The following is a 12,817-nucleotide window of genomic DNA, read 5'->3' as shown; positions in this document are numbered from 1 at the left end:
CACACGGTTCCTCTGGGTCCCAAGTGCGACTCGTCCCGGAAGCCGTCTTTGCAGCGGCACCAGTAAGAGCCAAACTGGTCCAAACAGTCAGCATTAACGTCACACAGCGCCAACTGCGTTCCACATTCGTTGACGTCTGTCAAAAAAAAATGAAAAATAAATAAATACATTTAAAAAGAGTTAAGAACCCAGTCTAAAAACTACGAGAACCAAGTTTCCCCCTTCCACACTGAGAAAGAAAAGACAACCACAGCTGGTTTGGGCAAAAACAGTGCTGTTTCTAGGCAGAGGTGGGAGTAACAGGTAGGCCAAGTCTTAGGCGTGGTACACACGAGGATTATTCATAAATGATTTTTTTTTTTTCTTCCTTCTTTTGTGACAGACTACACAAAGATAAAACAAAATTAACAGTTTTAAATCAGTGTGTGTGGTTTGCTCTGATAATCTCAAACCAGAACACCACACACAGATTCTGTTCCACTGCATATCTCAAAATCTCAAGTCATCACACATGATGTTACAAAAAAAAAAAAAAAAAAAGATATATATATATATATATATATATATATATACACACATACACACACACACACAAGTACCTGCCCACTCAACCTTCAGTAAAGATTTCTGCAAAAAAACTAAACAAAACAAAACATAACAAAAACCCGCCGACTCAAATCGATTTAGTGTGACGTTACTTCGCAACATCCAATCGCCATCGACAATATGCATGTACACAATCACGATGTCCCGAAGCAATGGCAGACAAGATGACCTTTGGGATTTGTGGGCACCCGGAACTTTTGGTAACTCCTCCTACAATACAGAGACTGTACGAAAAATAAGACTGCCTGGAGAACGGTGAGCAAGGAAATTGGCATAGCTGGTAAGTACGACTAGTTTTCAGCTGTCAGTTGTCGAAGCGAATACACATTTGCTGTGTACACTACTGCCGCGGTCATACGCCTTATTCAAATTAAGAAGACCAGCGACCCAATCAGTGGAAAGGTTATTTACATACCGATGAATTAATGAGAAATCCAGTCTTATCTGCCAAGCATTCTAGACCAACTAGAATAGCTTGAAAAAGAGCATTCTGGGCATTTCCAACCCAAATCAACCCAACAGAAGAACATCAAAGACTATAAAGAAATTTTTTAAAAAAATGATGGCATGGGACCTCCAAGTTTATTTTTTGTGGGTTTTATAGTTATGGATGAACTTTAGATGTCACAGTGGTTGTCTCTGTTTGATTTGCAAACCTTGTATGTTGCCATTCTCTTCCCATTTTGTCAAAAACATAATTTTCTCCGCTCACTCCATAACACTTCATGAGATGGAATCTGCACTCAGCGTCACAGGCTAACGGTAGTTTGCACGCACTTCACAAAAAACAACAAAACAAATGGTACACTATGTTAAAAAATGCTGCTTTTTAAAATGTGAACAGGTAACACTTCTCAAGTCATGCAGTTCAAGTCAAAGTCAAATGGATTCCTTGGGTAAGTTTCAGCCAAACTAATCCCAAGTCCTAAAATAAAACTGGCAACTCGAGACTGACGCGAGTCAAGTCATGTGACTCGAATCGCCCATCTGTGTTTGTAGGTTGGTATTACCTCCAATGGAGACTGAAGCGATGACACCATGTTGCAGGTTCCCGGCTCGGGCAACGGCGCTACCGACCAGCTTGTGCAGGTCCTGGTGCACGCCAGCGTACACGTGAGCACGCCCACGACCAGCGTTGAGCCACATTATATACAGAAAGCCCGCACGAAGCCTGGAAATCATCATGCCACATCATCATCATCGTCACCATGACAAGCACACATTTTCTAATGTACAGTGGAACCTCGATTTATGAACGCCACAATGTTCAAACTATTCCATTTCCGAACCGCAGACGGAACAAAACATTTCCCGATGGTCGGACCTTAACGCAGTTTCATTCTTTGTGAGGACTATATCAACAGCACATGAATTGCAAATCTTGCTCGCAAGTATGGAAGAAACAAGTCCACAATTGCCACTACAGACTTCTGCTGCTGCTGACTTGGTCCAGAAGTTTGTCTCGGTCCTTTTGAAAATATGTCACGCTCTTGGCCAAGTGGAAACGCTGTTGCCTGTTTGGATAAATGAAAAACAGCTAGCGAGTGACAGCGTTTCCAAGCCTATTGTTTGCGAGATGCAAGCCAAGAAGTGGATTACATTTTTTTATTTTTCCATAATTGTAGCAACCTGGTTGTTCAAGCTCATGGGTTTTGTGATTTCCCACTGGCTGTGAACACCCCAGAGGGCCTTGTGACATGACACTGTTTGGGCGAGTGTGAGCAGGGCAGCTGCATTTAAATGAGGTCACTTACACTTGTTGTTGTTAATTTGGTTAATAGAGATTTTTTTAAATCAATCAACCCTTTTCATAGTTGATATACAGTACTGCTTTACATTGTGTTCAAACTGTGCTAACTTTTACTAAAATTGACTTTTGTTGCGGCTGGACATGATTGATGTTTACATGATTTCTTATGGGAAAGTTTTGTCATTTTCAACGTACAGGTTTCACTTTACAAACCCTGTTCAAGAACCAATTGAGTTTGCAAATCGAGGTTCCACTTGTACCTTGACCACTTATCGTATGTCAAATAAATTTTCTCAAAATAAATTGAAGTGCCATTATCTTTTTCAGCCCTGCAAAAAAAAAAATTTAATAAAGAAAACTAGCAATGTATTGTATAAAAACATGAGAATGTAAAGACATTTTTTTTTTTTTAATTGAATTACTGTGCATATACTGTAGTATTCGTATGTTGATGTGTACATTTAAGGGATGTGTCCCACATTAGGAGCAGTCGTCAGATCGACTCGTCTGTGTGAGCTGTAGCCTACAGCTGGTCCTTGTGAGTGTTTTCATTTTTTAGTGTTTGACTGCTTGTCCCAGTCAATAAAAAGGTTGCAAGTGCATCGGCAATTGTGGCTCTCCTTGCCCACACGCGAGGGCGTTACAGTACCGAACAAGTAATTGATAGCCTGCCAAAGGTTTGCAATTGCCAGCAGACGCCACAAGGTGGAAACAAAGGAATATTTTTGTCTAAATGTAGTTAATCTAAATTCTAATTGTTTCTTTGGCAACAAGATGCCACCAGATGGGACCAAAGTAACACTGATATCCAGCAGGAGAGTTTTTCACTTAACTAAAAAAAAAACAAAAAAAAAAACAAAAAAAAAAAGACAATCGGCAAAGCAACGGCTTGTAAATCCAAAATCCTGTCAGTCTAGGTACTAGTGTACAACTGTGTCTCCAGAAAACAGCCGAACTAACGGGAAGTGTAGATAACCTTTTAACTCTTTTGAAGGTCAAGCTGAGTGGGATGCGAAGCCCGTCCAGATGTTTGAGGACCTGAAGAAGAGGGTGCCATATTTTGTACATTTTTATCAACACCGTTAAAAAACAAAACAAAAAAAGTCATGGACAAACCAGAGCCTTGACAGACTTCATCAGCAATTCGTCCAAATGGTCCTGGTTCTGGTCCTGACTGAGCTGGACCTCCACGGACACTTCAAACAGCCGATCTGTTCAGAGATCGAGACAGGACGACAAGACTGAGGACACGTGTGAAGCAGAGATCTTTGCAGTGGTTCTGACCCAACGTGTACTCACCACCGGGCTCGTGTAGAACTTGAGAAGCGTTCCAGACATTCACTGCAGGTGACATGTAGGTGCGTTAATAACAAGTAAATTAGGATACAGTGAACCGTCATTTATCACAGGGACTACATTCCAGACGCACCCGCTACAGGTGAAAATCTGTGCCAGAGAGAACAAAAAAATAAAACACTATATTTGTCACGACCCCCCAGGAAGAAGAAAGAAAATTGCGAACCTAATAAACATTGAAGTACAAAAGAAAGATATAGATCAATTTACAATAAAGAAACCTATTAATGTTTTCAGTCTGTACCAGAAAATAAAGTGCATCAATTTCCCTGAAATAGAAAAGAGCGAGAGCAAAGAGAGCACCACTGCCATCTACTGCAGTGGATGTGCAATTACACTTTATTCTAGTACAGAAGTAAGCAGGTTTTGATGTTGTTGTGGGTCTCAAAGATGAGGTTTGTGTCGAAGACTACTCGTAGGTTCCGGATGTGAGGGGAGAAAAATCAGTGTGCTGTTGTCAACGGAGAGGCAGACGTTACCGGTGTGTTTGGTGGGGGAGTTGGTATCAATGATTAACACACCGAATTCATTGCAGGCGAGTTAAAGAAAGTTGGCTTGCATTCAGGATCTGATGTCGGTGAGGCAGTCGGTTAAAGTGGAGTACCGTATTTTCACGGCCATAAGGCGCACCATATTAAAAAGGCGCAGTCTCAGTTACGCGGTCTATTTCTGTATTTAACACATACATAAGGCGCATCGTATTATTGGGCGCAGACATGGTAAAATATACGCTAGCTTAAAACATACGGTAGCGTACATGCAGATTTTGAGACCGGATACGAGAATAGTGTGGTTTACAGTGTCAAAGGCTGCAGTGAGGTCGAGGAGGATGAGGATAATAAGGTGTCCAGAGTCAAACCAAATTGGTTATTGGAGGACAGGTGGGATGATTGCAGTTGGTGAGCAACTGCACATTTGAGTATTTTGGACAGGAGGGGGAGATTGGAAATGGGCCGGAAGTTGCTCAGGGTGTCGGAGTTAAGGCCGGCTTTTTTAAAATGTTGTTTACTTATTATGTATTCATAAGAATGGAGGTAATTGCGGCCAGTTTAAGTGTGGTCGGGACAGAACCAGAGCCGAGGAAGGAGTTGATGTTGAGGTTGAGTGGGGTGAGTGCTGGAAGACTGTCTTTGCTGAGGCTCGATGGGTTAGGGTCCAGTGTGCAGTAGGAGGTCTTCATATTTGACATAAGTTTGGAGAGGTCAGTGGAGTTAATGGGGGAGAGGAAACAGAGGCCGAGTGGTGGGAGGAGGTAGGTAAGGATGACGGGAGGGTGGGGCGTTGACTTAATTACGGCACTATATTACTGCGAAATGTAAGCTGAAAAGCAATGTTCTCCAGACACGCCTCCTCGACAGCCACGCTTCCGATGATTTAATCAAAGGTCTGGCAGAAGCTGTGGAGGATTGGAAGATAGTGCGACCAAACGTACATCTCAAATTAGAATATGGTAGAAAAGTCAATTTATTTAGTACTCATACAATATATAGATTCATTAAACACATTAAAACAAACAACAAAACTGAGAGCAAATTCCTGCCTAATTTCTACAATATATTACAAATCATTTTCTTGATCATTTGCTACATAATATTCGAGTTTCTCCAGGTGGTGAATTTTGGGTTTTCGTTTGCTGTAAACTATAATCATCTCAATCTTCTTCTTTTCCTTTCGGCTTGTCCCGTCAGGGTTCGCCACAGCGCGTCATCCTTTTCCATGTAAGCCTATCTCCTGCATCCTCCTCTCGAACACCAACTGCCCTCATGCCTTCCCTCACGACATCCATCAACCTTTCTCTTTGGTCTTCCTCTAGCTCTCTTGCCTGGCAGCTCCAGCCTCATCATCCTTCTATCAATATACTCAGTTTCTCTCCTCCGGATGTGTCCAAACCATCGAAGTCTGCTCTCTCTAACTTTATCTCGAAAACATCTAACCTTGGCTGTCCCTCTGATGAGCTCATTTCTAATCCTATCCAACCTAGTCACTCCTAGAGAGAACCTCAACATCTTCATTTCCACCACCTCCAGCTCTGCTTCCTGTTGTCTCTTCAGTGCCTTCCGCCACCCGTTCCGACATTCCTGTACCAGTTTCTTCACTTCCTTACCAACCCACCATTGCTCTGAACCGTTGAGCCCAATTATTTGAAGTCCTCCACCCTCGCTCTTTCTTCTTCCTGTAACCTCACTCTTCCCCCTCCACCCTTCTCATTCATGCACATATAATCTGTTTTACTTCAGCTAACCTTCATTCCTCTCCTTTCCAGTGTATGTCTCCACCTTTCTAACATCATGGTCCACAGGGATTCCACTCTAACCTCATCTGTCACCCTATCCATCATGACTGCAAACAGGAAGGTGCTGATGCAGTCCCACCTCCACCAAAAATTCCTCTGTCACACCTACAGCACACGTCACCACTGTTCTGCTGCCCTCATGCATGTCCTGTACTATTCTAACATACTTCTTCCTCCCCACCACCAGAGTCATCTTACACACACCACCATCCGATGCTCTCGCCACACTCTCCCCTACCACTACCTTATACTCAGTAACCTCCTACAGATGACATCATCTGCACAGGATGTAATCCACCTGCGTGCTTCTACCTCCACTCTTGTAGGTCACCCTATGTTCCTGCCTCTTCTGGAAAAAAGTGTTCACTACAGCCATTTCCATCCTTTTTGCAAAGTCTACCACCATTGGTCCCTCCAAGTTCCTTCCCTGGATGGCGTACCCATCCATTACACCATCCATCACCCCTGTTTCCTTCACCATCATCTCCATTACAATCTGCATCAATCAGAGAGGAGTTCAAGGATTGCTTGAGGTATGTTTAATATGATACGGCTTGGAAGCAGGCAACAAAACGTTGTGTAGCCTAGCAAGCTAGTGCTAGCCCTAACGGTTGTGCGTAAACATCCCGGCGTTCTGTCGAATCATGCTCTAAAGTTTTGGTGTGTGTGTGAACTAATTTAATTACAATAAAGTAATTTAACTGCAGTAAGTTAGCACCCATTATTGGTCATGTTGTGACCTGATTAGAATACATGATCTGACTACAGCAGTGATTTCCAACCTTTATGGAGCCAAGGCACATATTTTACAAACAAAAATGTCACCAAAGGTGGATACATTATTTACTGTATGTACTTCCTGCCATCTAATAGAAGACCATTAATTTGTTCTGTCTGTCACTATGCCTCATTGCCCTAAATAGACTAACAAAGATACATTTATTGTAAATCTAATTTTTTTTGAGCAATTAAGTACACAAGTATATACAGTAAATTAACAAATCATTTAAATAGACACACTGCTCCATCTTTTGATTGGAGATTTTCTTTTTTTTTTTTTTTTTTTTAAACTCGCTGATCGGCCCCAAAAACCCTGATCGTGTAAAGCCTAGTTACAAGCTTGGTCACAGAACTAATCAAACTTACTGAACATCAAGGTGCTACTGCATAATAAATAAAATGTGGAAATATATGCGTGTGTGTGTGTGTAATCACCTATAGAATTTGAACTGCTGAAATATATATTTTTTTTATTTATCGAGATTCAGCTGTACTTGTACACGTCACAATCATCAATGTTCATGTTGCGGTTTGTACTCACACTTCCCTCTGTGGTCCGAAAGCGGTTCCACAATGTTGGGGTGTGGAAGAGTCCACCCCGGTTCTTCTTCAGGTGATGATAATGAGGGTGTCTCCTTGGCCTCCATGTTTTTTTCTCCTGCTTCGAATGATTTCTGTTCATCTTCCGGCAGATTTGGACCTGGGTCGGCGTCCCTGCGTTTGGCGTTCAAGATGTGAAGGGAGCTGCCGGGAGGTCTGTTCAGAAGCTCGTGCGACGGTCGCGCAAGGTCGGACGGGTCCGAGAGCATTCGGGGGGCGCCTCTTTCTGCCCAGGAGGTCCCGTGTGGGGACTCTGATGGCGGCATGGTCTCCAACCACGACTTCAGGTCATGTGAAGTGGGACAGGAGCATGTCATCAAAAACAACAGGATGATGTGATAATTTCATAACACCACCATACAACAAATCATTAACATTGTAATGCATTAGCATAAACATCGTTTCATTAACTCACAAATGAGCATTTTGAGCACAACAAAAGACAAACTGGCAGATGTTCCAGAGGAAACGAAACAGTCAAGAACAAAGTTAAAAATCAGTGTCAAAAACTAAGTGGGGAAAAAAAACAAGTCGGGAACAAGGTCAAAAACCTAGTCAAAACCCTATCAAGAATTGCGCAAAAAAAAAAAAAAAAAAAAAAAAAAAAAAAAAAAAAAAAGTCAAAATCCACATCAGGAACCAGAAGAACCTGCCAAGTGTTAGTTTAGTTGTATTTGTTCAGATCTCACCGGCGCGTGTGCATCTGGGTCCACAGACGAGTCGGCAGCTTTATCGGGAGGATCCGACAAGGGAAACACGGCAGCGGTCGCCGTGGGATGCCGCTCGCGCTCCACTGCAATCATCGCTCCAAACTCATCCCAGATCTGACTGTTCCGCTTCCCTTCCTGCCCAGAGATGCCATCTGGCGGGTGATAGGCCATTGGAGGTCCAAAGGTGCGGTAGCGTGCGTAGAATCCTCGGTACTGCTGAGCGGGGCCACCACCAATCAGCAGAACCACGTACAGCGTGTCGGAGCGGGAGGTGTACGTGGCCTCGTGCCAGCACCCCCGCAGTACCCGGTGACCGGCAGAGGGTCCGGGGGGTTCATCCACGTGTATTTGGTCCTGCTTCAGGTGGCAATCCTCGTCAGGGGTCAGGTCCTGCAGGTGCAGGTGGACCCGCATGCCGGCGTGGGCCCGGATGGTCCAGTTGCACCACAGCGGCGGGTTGGCGCAAACATAGTCAGGAGAAAAGAATTCGCCGCCGTCACCGCCCAGACTCTGGTGGCAGCTCCTCAGGGCGAAGAAAGCTCCGCCCCCTTCACCTGTCGTCCCTCAGGAAGTGCGACACACACTTTATACACACACACACACACACGACTTTGTGGACTCGCACAACTACACGCAACTGACTAGGTGCAATAATTTATTGATCAATCGACAACTATTTTGATAATCGATTAATTGTTTAGAGATCTTGTTAAACTTAAAATTGACCAAATTCTCAGAATTTCAGCCTCTCAACAGTAAATATTCTCAACGACTGTAGTCCTCCATGAAATCAGACTAGTTATTTTTTGCATTGAATCCAAGTAAGATGTTTGCAAAAGTCTGCTTTTACTTTAAAAAAAATAAATACAATACTATATTACCAACAAATTATCAATATTTTTTTGTTGATTTTCTGACTAATTAAAAGTTGACGTTTTAATACTTCTGAACAGATTTGGTTTTTATTCATCATTGAGTCAAAATCTGTCATCACTTGCGTTCTGATAATAGTAACAATAATAATAATAATTAGGGCTGCAACGAATAATCTTAAATCTAAACTGACAGGCATGCATGAAAATCTTGAGAATTAGGAGGCTTTGTAGTGACAGAGGATGACAAAAACAATATTTTAAAGCAGATATTGTATAGCATACATTTGCATGGTTTTGTGTGGTTGGTCCATGGCTTATTTGACCTCAACATTTAAATATAATTTATTTAAGACCTATGGGATGTTTACGTAGCAACCAATGTGTACATCTTTTCGCCACTGCCAATTTGAAATCATGTCCTGTTTTTTTTAAAAAGGGATGGGAATGTAAAAAAATAAAAATAAATATCTGATTAATCGATTATTAAAAAAATAATTGACATTAATTGATTATTAAAATAATGGTTAGTTGCAGCCCTAATAATAGTAATCATTATCATCATCATTATGTTTAACTGACCAGAGAATTGTTTGGCTTTGTCCTCTTCCTGTAGCTGCAAACAAACAAGAAATGAAGAGACACACATTAACACAAAGAGAGGTAAAAAGACACATTCACGCGCGCACACAAACCCAACGGGTAAACCAGCATACAAAAATACACTTGCACACAAACAGGTAGACGCACACACACATTTATGTTGTGTGCCAACAAACTAAAAGGAGGTAAACACACAGAAATCCACACACAGATTTAAAAAAAACAACACTACATGCACGTTAAAAAGAAATAAAAGGTTACATGATCCAACAAGTAAACACGAACACAAAGAAATGCGCACACACACACACGCATGGTGTCGCAACAACCCAACCGGTAAACACACACAGAAATCCACACGCACAACTTTCACAACATAAAACCACACAGATCACGATCACGGATCAGACTACAAGACAAATTTGCTCTTTCACGATTGCACTATGTCAGACTACTGCAATAAAATGTTGTATTCCGATACCACCGCATCCCGTTTTTTACGATCACTGGGCTTTATCTTGTCAACTCAAATGCCGCCGGATACGCTCGTTACCATGGCAACAACAATGCCTCAGCAAATGTATTGTTGGGGGGAATAATAAAATAAGGAAAAACAGGGTGGTAGTCATCACCGATGTTCGGGAGAGGATATTCATTCATGGATTGCTTGAGGTATGTTCAAGTACTTTCAATACGATACAGCTCACAAGCAGGCAACAAAACGTTCTGTAGCCTAGCAAGCTAGTGCTAGCACATCAACATGCCGGCGTTCTGTCGAATCTCTAAGCTCTAAGGTTTCGGTGTGTGTGAAGTAATTTAATTACACTAAGTTAGCACCCATTTTTTCTGTCATTTTGTAATGTTGGTTTGACCTGACTGAAAACTTAAACTTATGTCAGTGGCCAATTCTTGAATGCTCCCTAGAGATCATTAATTTTTTTACCTTTAGTCTAAAATGCTGGAGAATACTTTTGAAGATACTCAGTATACACTACACAAGTATATACAGTAAATAAACAAGTCATTTTAATAGACACATTGCTCCATCTTGTGATCAGAGATTTTTTTTTGTTTTTTTAAACTCGCTGATCGGCCCCAAAAATCCTGATTGTATAAAGCCTAGTGTACACGAACGAGCGCGCGCGCGCGCGCGCGCGCGCGCACGCACACACACACACACACACACACACACACACACACACACACACACACACACACACACACACACACACACACACACACACACACACACACACACACACACACACACACACACACACACAAACTGGAGTCCCAGCAAACAAACAGACATACTCAGAACGCCTCACCCACACACCCGGTTTGATTGGCAGGCGCGTGGTGGCTTACTTGCGCCCTGCAGCAGGTCCCCAGAAGTCCGAGTACGAAGCTGAAGACGAGCGCTTGACTTATAAGCGTCGCTGCTTTCCCAGCAAACATTTTTTTGTACTTTTGTTGTGGTCTTTCTCAACTTGTCTGACGTGTCAAGATGGAAGTGACGTCACATCTCCTAGCGGTCGCTTATTTGCCGCGCGCACATGCATGCAGCTGAGGCTCATCAGCGAGCTAATTGGGTGTCGTGTTACAGAGTGTCGCCAGGGGGAGCCAGAGTGAACAAAATAACCATCAAGTTATGGTCAATTACTTCCTGGTTGTGTTTGTTTTATATAGTGTTGGCAAGATGATTTTGGAAATGTAGTTAGTCACATTTACAAGTTATCTTGTTGAAAATACAATAGTAATGTTACTATTTTAATTACTTTCTCAAAATGTCATTTCATGACATTTATTTTTAATGAATTATGAATCAATTCATCAACAGGACCCTTGGATGTTTCCTCAAAAAAAGTGGATTAAAACCATAGATAATTATTTTGGATTAAAGTTTTTTCTTTACACAAACAATAAACTGGTAAAACATGATGCAAATACATAAAATGTTGCATCTGCTTCACGGTTCTGAGGGCCTGGATTAAAATCAGACATCACCTGTGTGGAGTTTGCATGTTCTCCCCGTGCCTGCGTGGGTTTTCTCCTGGTACTCCGGCTTCCTCCCACATCCCAAAAACATGCATGGTAGGTTAATTGAATACTCTAAATTGCCCATAGGTGTGAATGTGAGTACAGAAAATGGATGGATGGATGCATTACACACACACACACACACACACACATATAATGTGTGTGTACAGCATGTGGAAAACATGATAACATGGTAACCTAATGGCAAATCTGCACAGTTTAGACAATATCACTTATGACTATCCAGATAAATGTACTATAAAAAGGCCAAATTTATGAAGATGAAACAGTTCAAATTCAATCAACTGTTCAACATTCAGTGTTCAAATTCACTGAATCTACTAATCTGAGATAAATTAAAAATATTGCGCCACAAGGTGGGGCTGCAAGGTCATATTTGGAAAGAACTATGCCATGTTTGTGTCACGTTTGTGCAGGTTGGAGTCCAAACTTGGAGGGTTAAGTGCAGGGAAGCAGGGAGGCCAGGCAGCAGCGCAGGAATTAAAACAAAATAATAATAATAAATGATTTACAAAAACAGGCAACCAAATAACATCCCAAAACCAAAAAACACTTCAACCCAAAACAGGAAACATTACTTGTGACCTGACTTACAAAAACGACTAGTGTGCTACAGTTACCTTGAAAAAGTGACTTACTTACTTTACCTTTTACTTGAGCTTAAAAGTAATTTAGTTACTCTCCTGATTACTTGAGTAACTAAAGTAACTAAGTTAGAAAAAAGTAACTTTTAAGTTACTTTCAGCAGCTGTCAAGTGGCAGGAATATCACTTATTCACAGCAAAACAAAAAAAAAGCATTAACCGTACCCATTACTTGGTAATGTACGCCACACAAATTACAGAATGTCATCATCAACATGAACCAATAACGTAAACATTAGTGTAGTTGAAGCCACAATAAATTAGCAACTTAGTGCGGACTTGACATACCAACACAGTATCGTAAGTACCGAAACATAAACAAGAAAACCATTTTCAGTACACTTCTGTAAAGACTTTTAACTGATGGATGCCGATTGTGGTCCATGAAGGCAACTGTGTGCGTGTACGTAAATGTTAAAGTGAGTGGCGGTCTGATATTGGGGGCATACACACACAAACCATTGCTCCCACCATTGTAATTTTGATGCAAAGAGCAAGAAAATCTGCACAGGGAGAACATGCAAACTCCACACAGCCAAGAC

At 41.8% G+C, this 12,817-nt stretch overlaps 1 protein-coding gene across 1 annotated transcript in view; it reads right to left on the bottom strand.

Moving 5' to 3' along the window:
• zgc:66455 (uncharacterized protein LOC393502 homolog) overlaps window positions 1-11,037 on the bottom strand; it is a 21,506-nt gene extending 10,469 nt beyond the window's left edge. The window contains exons 1-9 of the mRNA XM_061678898.1: window positions 10,939-11,037; window positions 9,550-9,583; window positions 8,075-8,658; window positions 7,327-7,666; window positions 3,656-3,697; window positions 3,473-3,567; window positions 3,333-3,394; window positions 1,617-1,777; window positions 1-136 (exon numbers count right to left, since the gene is read on the bottom strand). The exon at window positions 1-136 is cut by the window's left edge and continues 20 nt beyond it. Of these exons, the coding sequence (XP_061534882.1) occupies window positions 1-136; window positions 1,617-1,777; window positions 3,333-3,394; window positions 3,473-3,567; window positions 3,656-3,697; window positions 7,327-7,666; window positions 8,075-8,658; window positions 9,550-9,583; window positions 10,939-11,028 (1,544 nt within the window). The 5' untranslated portion in view covers window positions 11,029-11,037. The remainder of the gene's footprint in view (window positions 137-1,616; window positions 1,778-3,332; window positions 3,395-3,472; window positions 3,568-3,655; window positions 3,698-7,326; window positions 7,667-8,074; window positions 8,659-9,549; window positions 9,584-10,938) is intronic.
• Window positions 11,038-12,817: the final 1,780 nt, after the last annotated feature.

Source organism: Phycodurus eques, chromosome 6, assembly GCF_024500275.1.
Source record: "Phycodurus eques isolate BA_2022a chromosome 6, UOR_Pequ_1.1, whole genome shotgun sequence".
Taxonomy (NCBI): Eukaryota; Metazoa; Chordata; class Actinopteri; order Syngnathiformes; family Syngnathidae; genus Phycodurus; species Phycodurus eques.
This window is presented reverse-complemented; position numbering and strand designations above follow the sequence as displayed.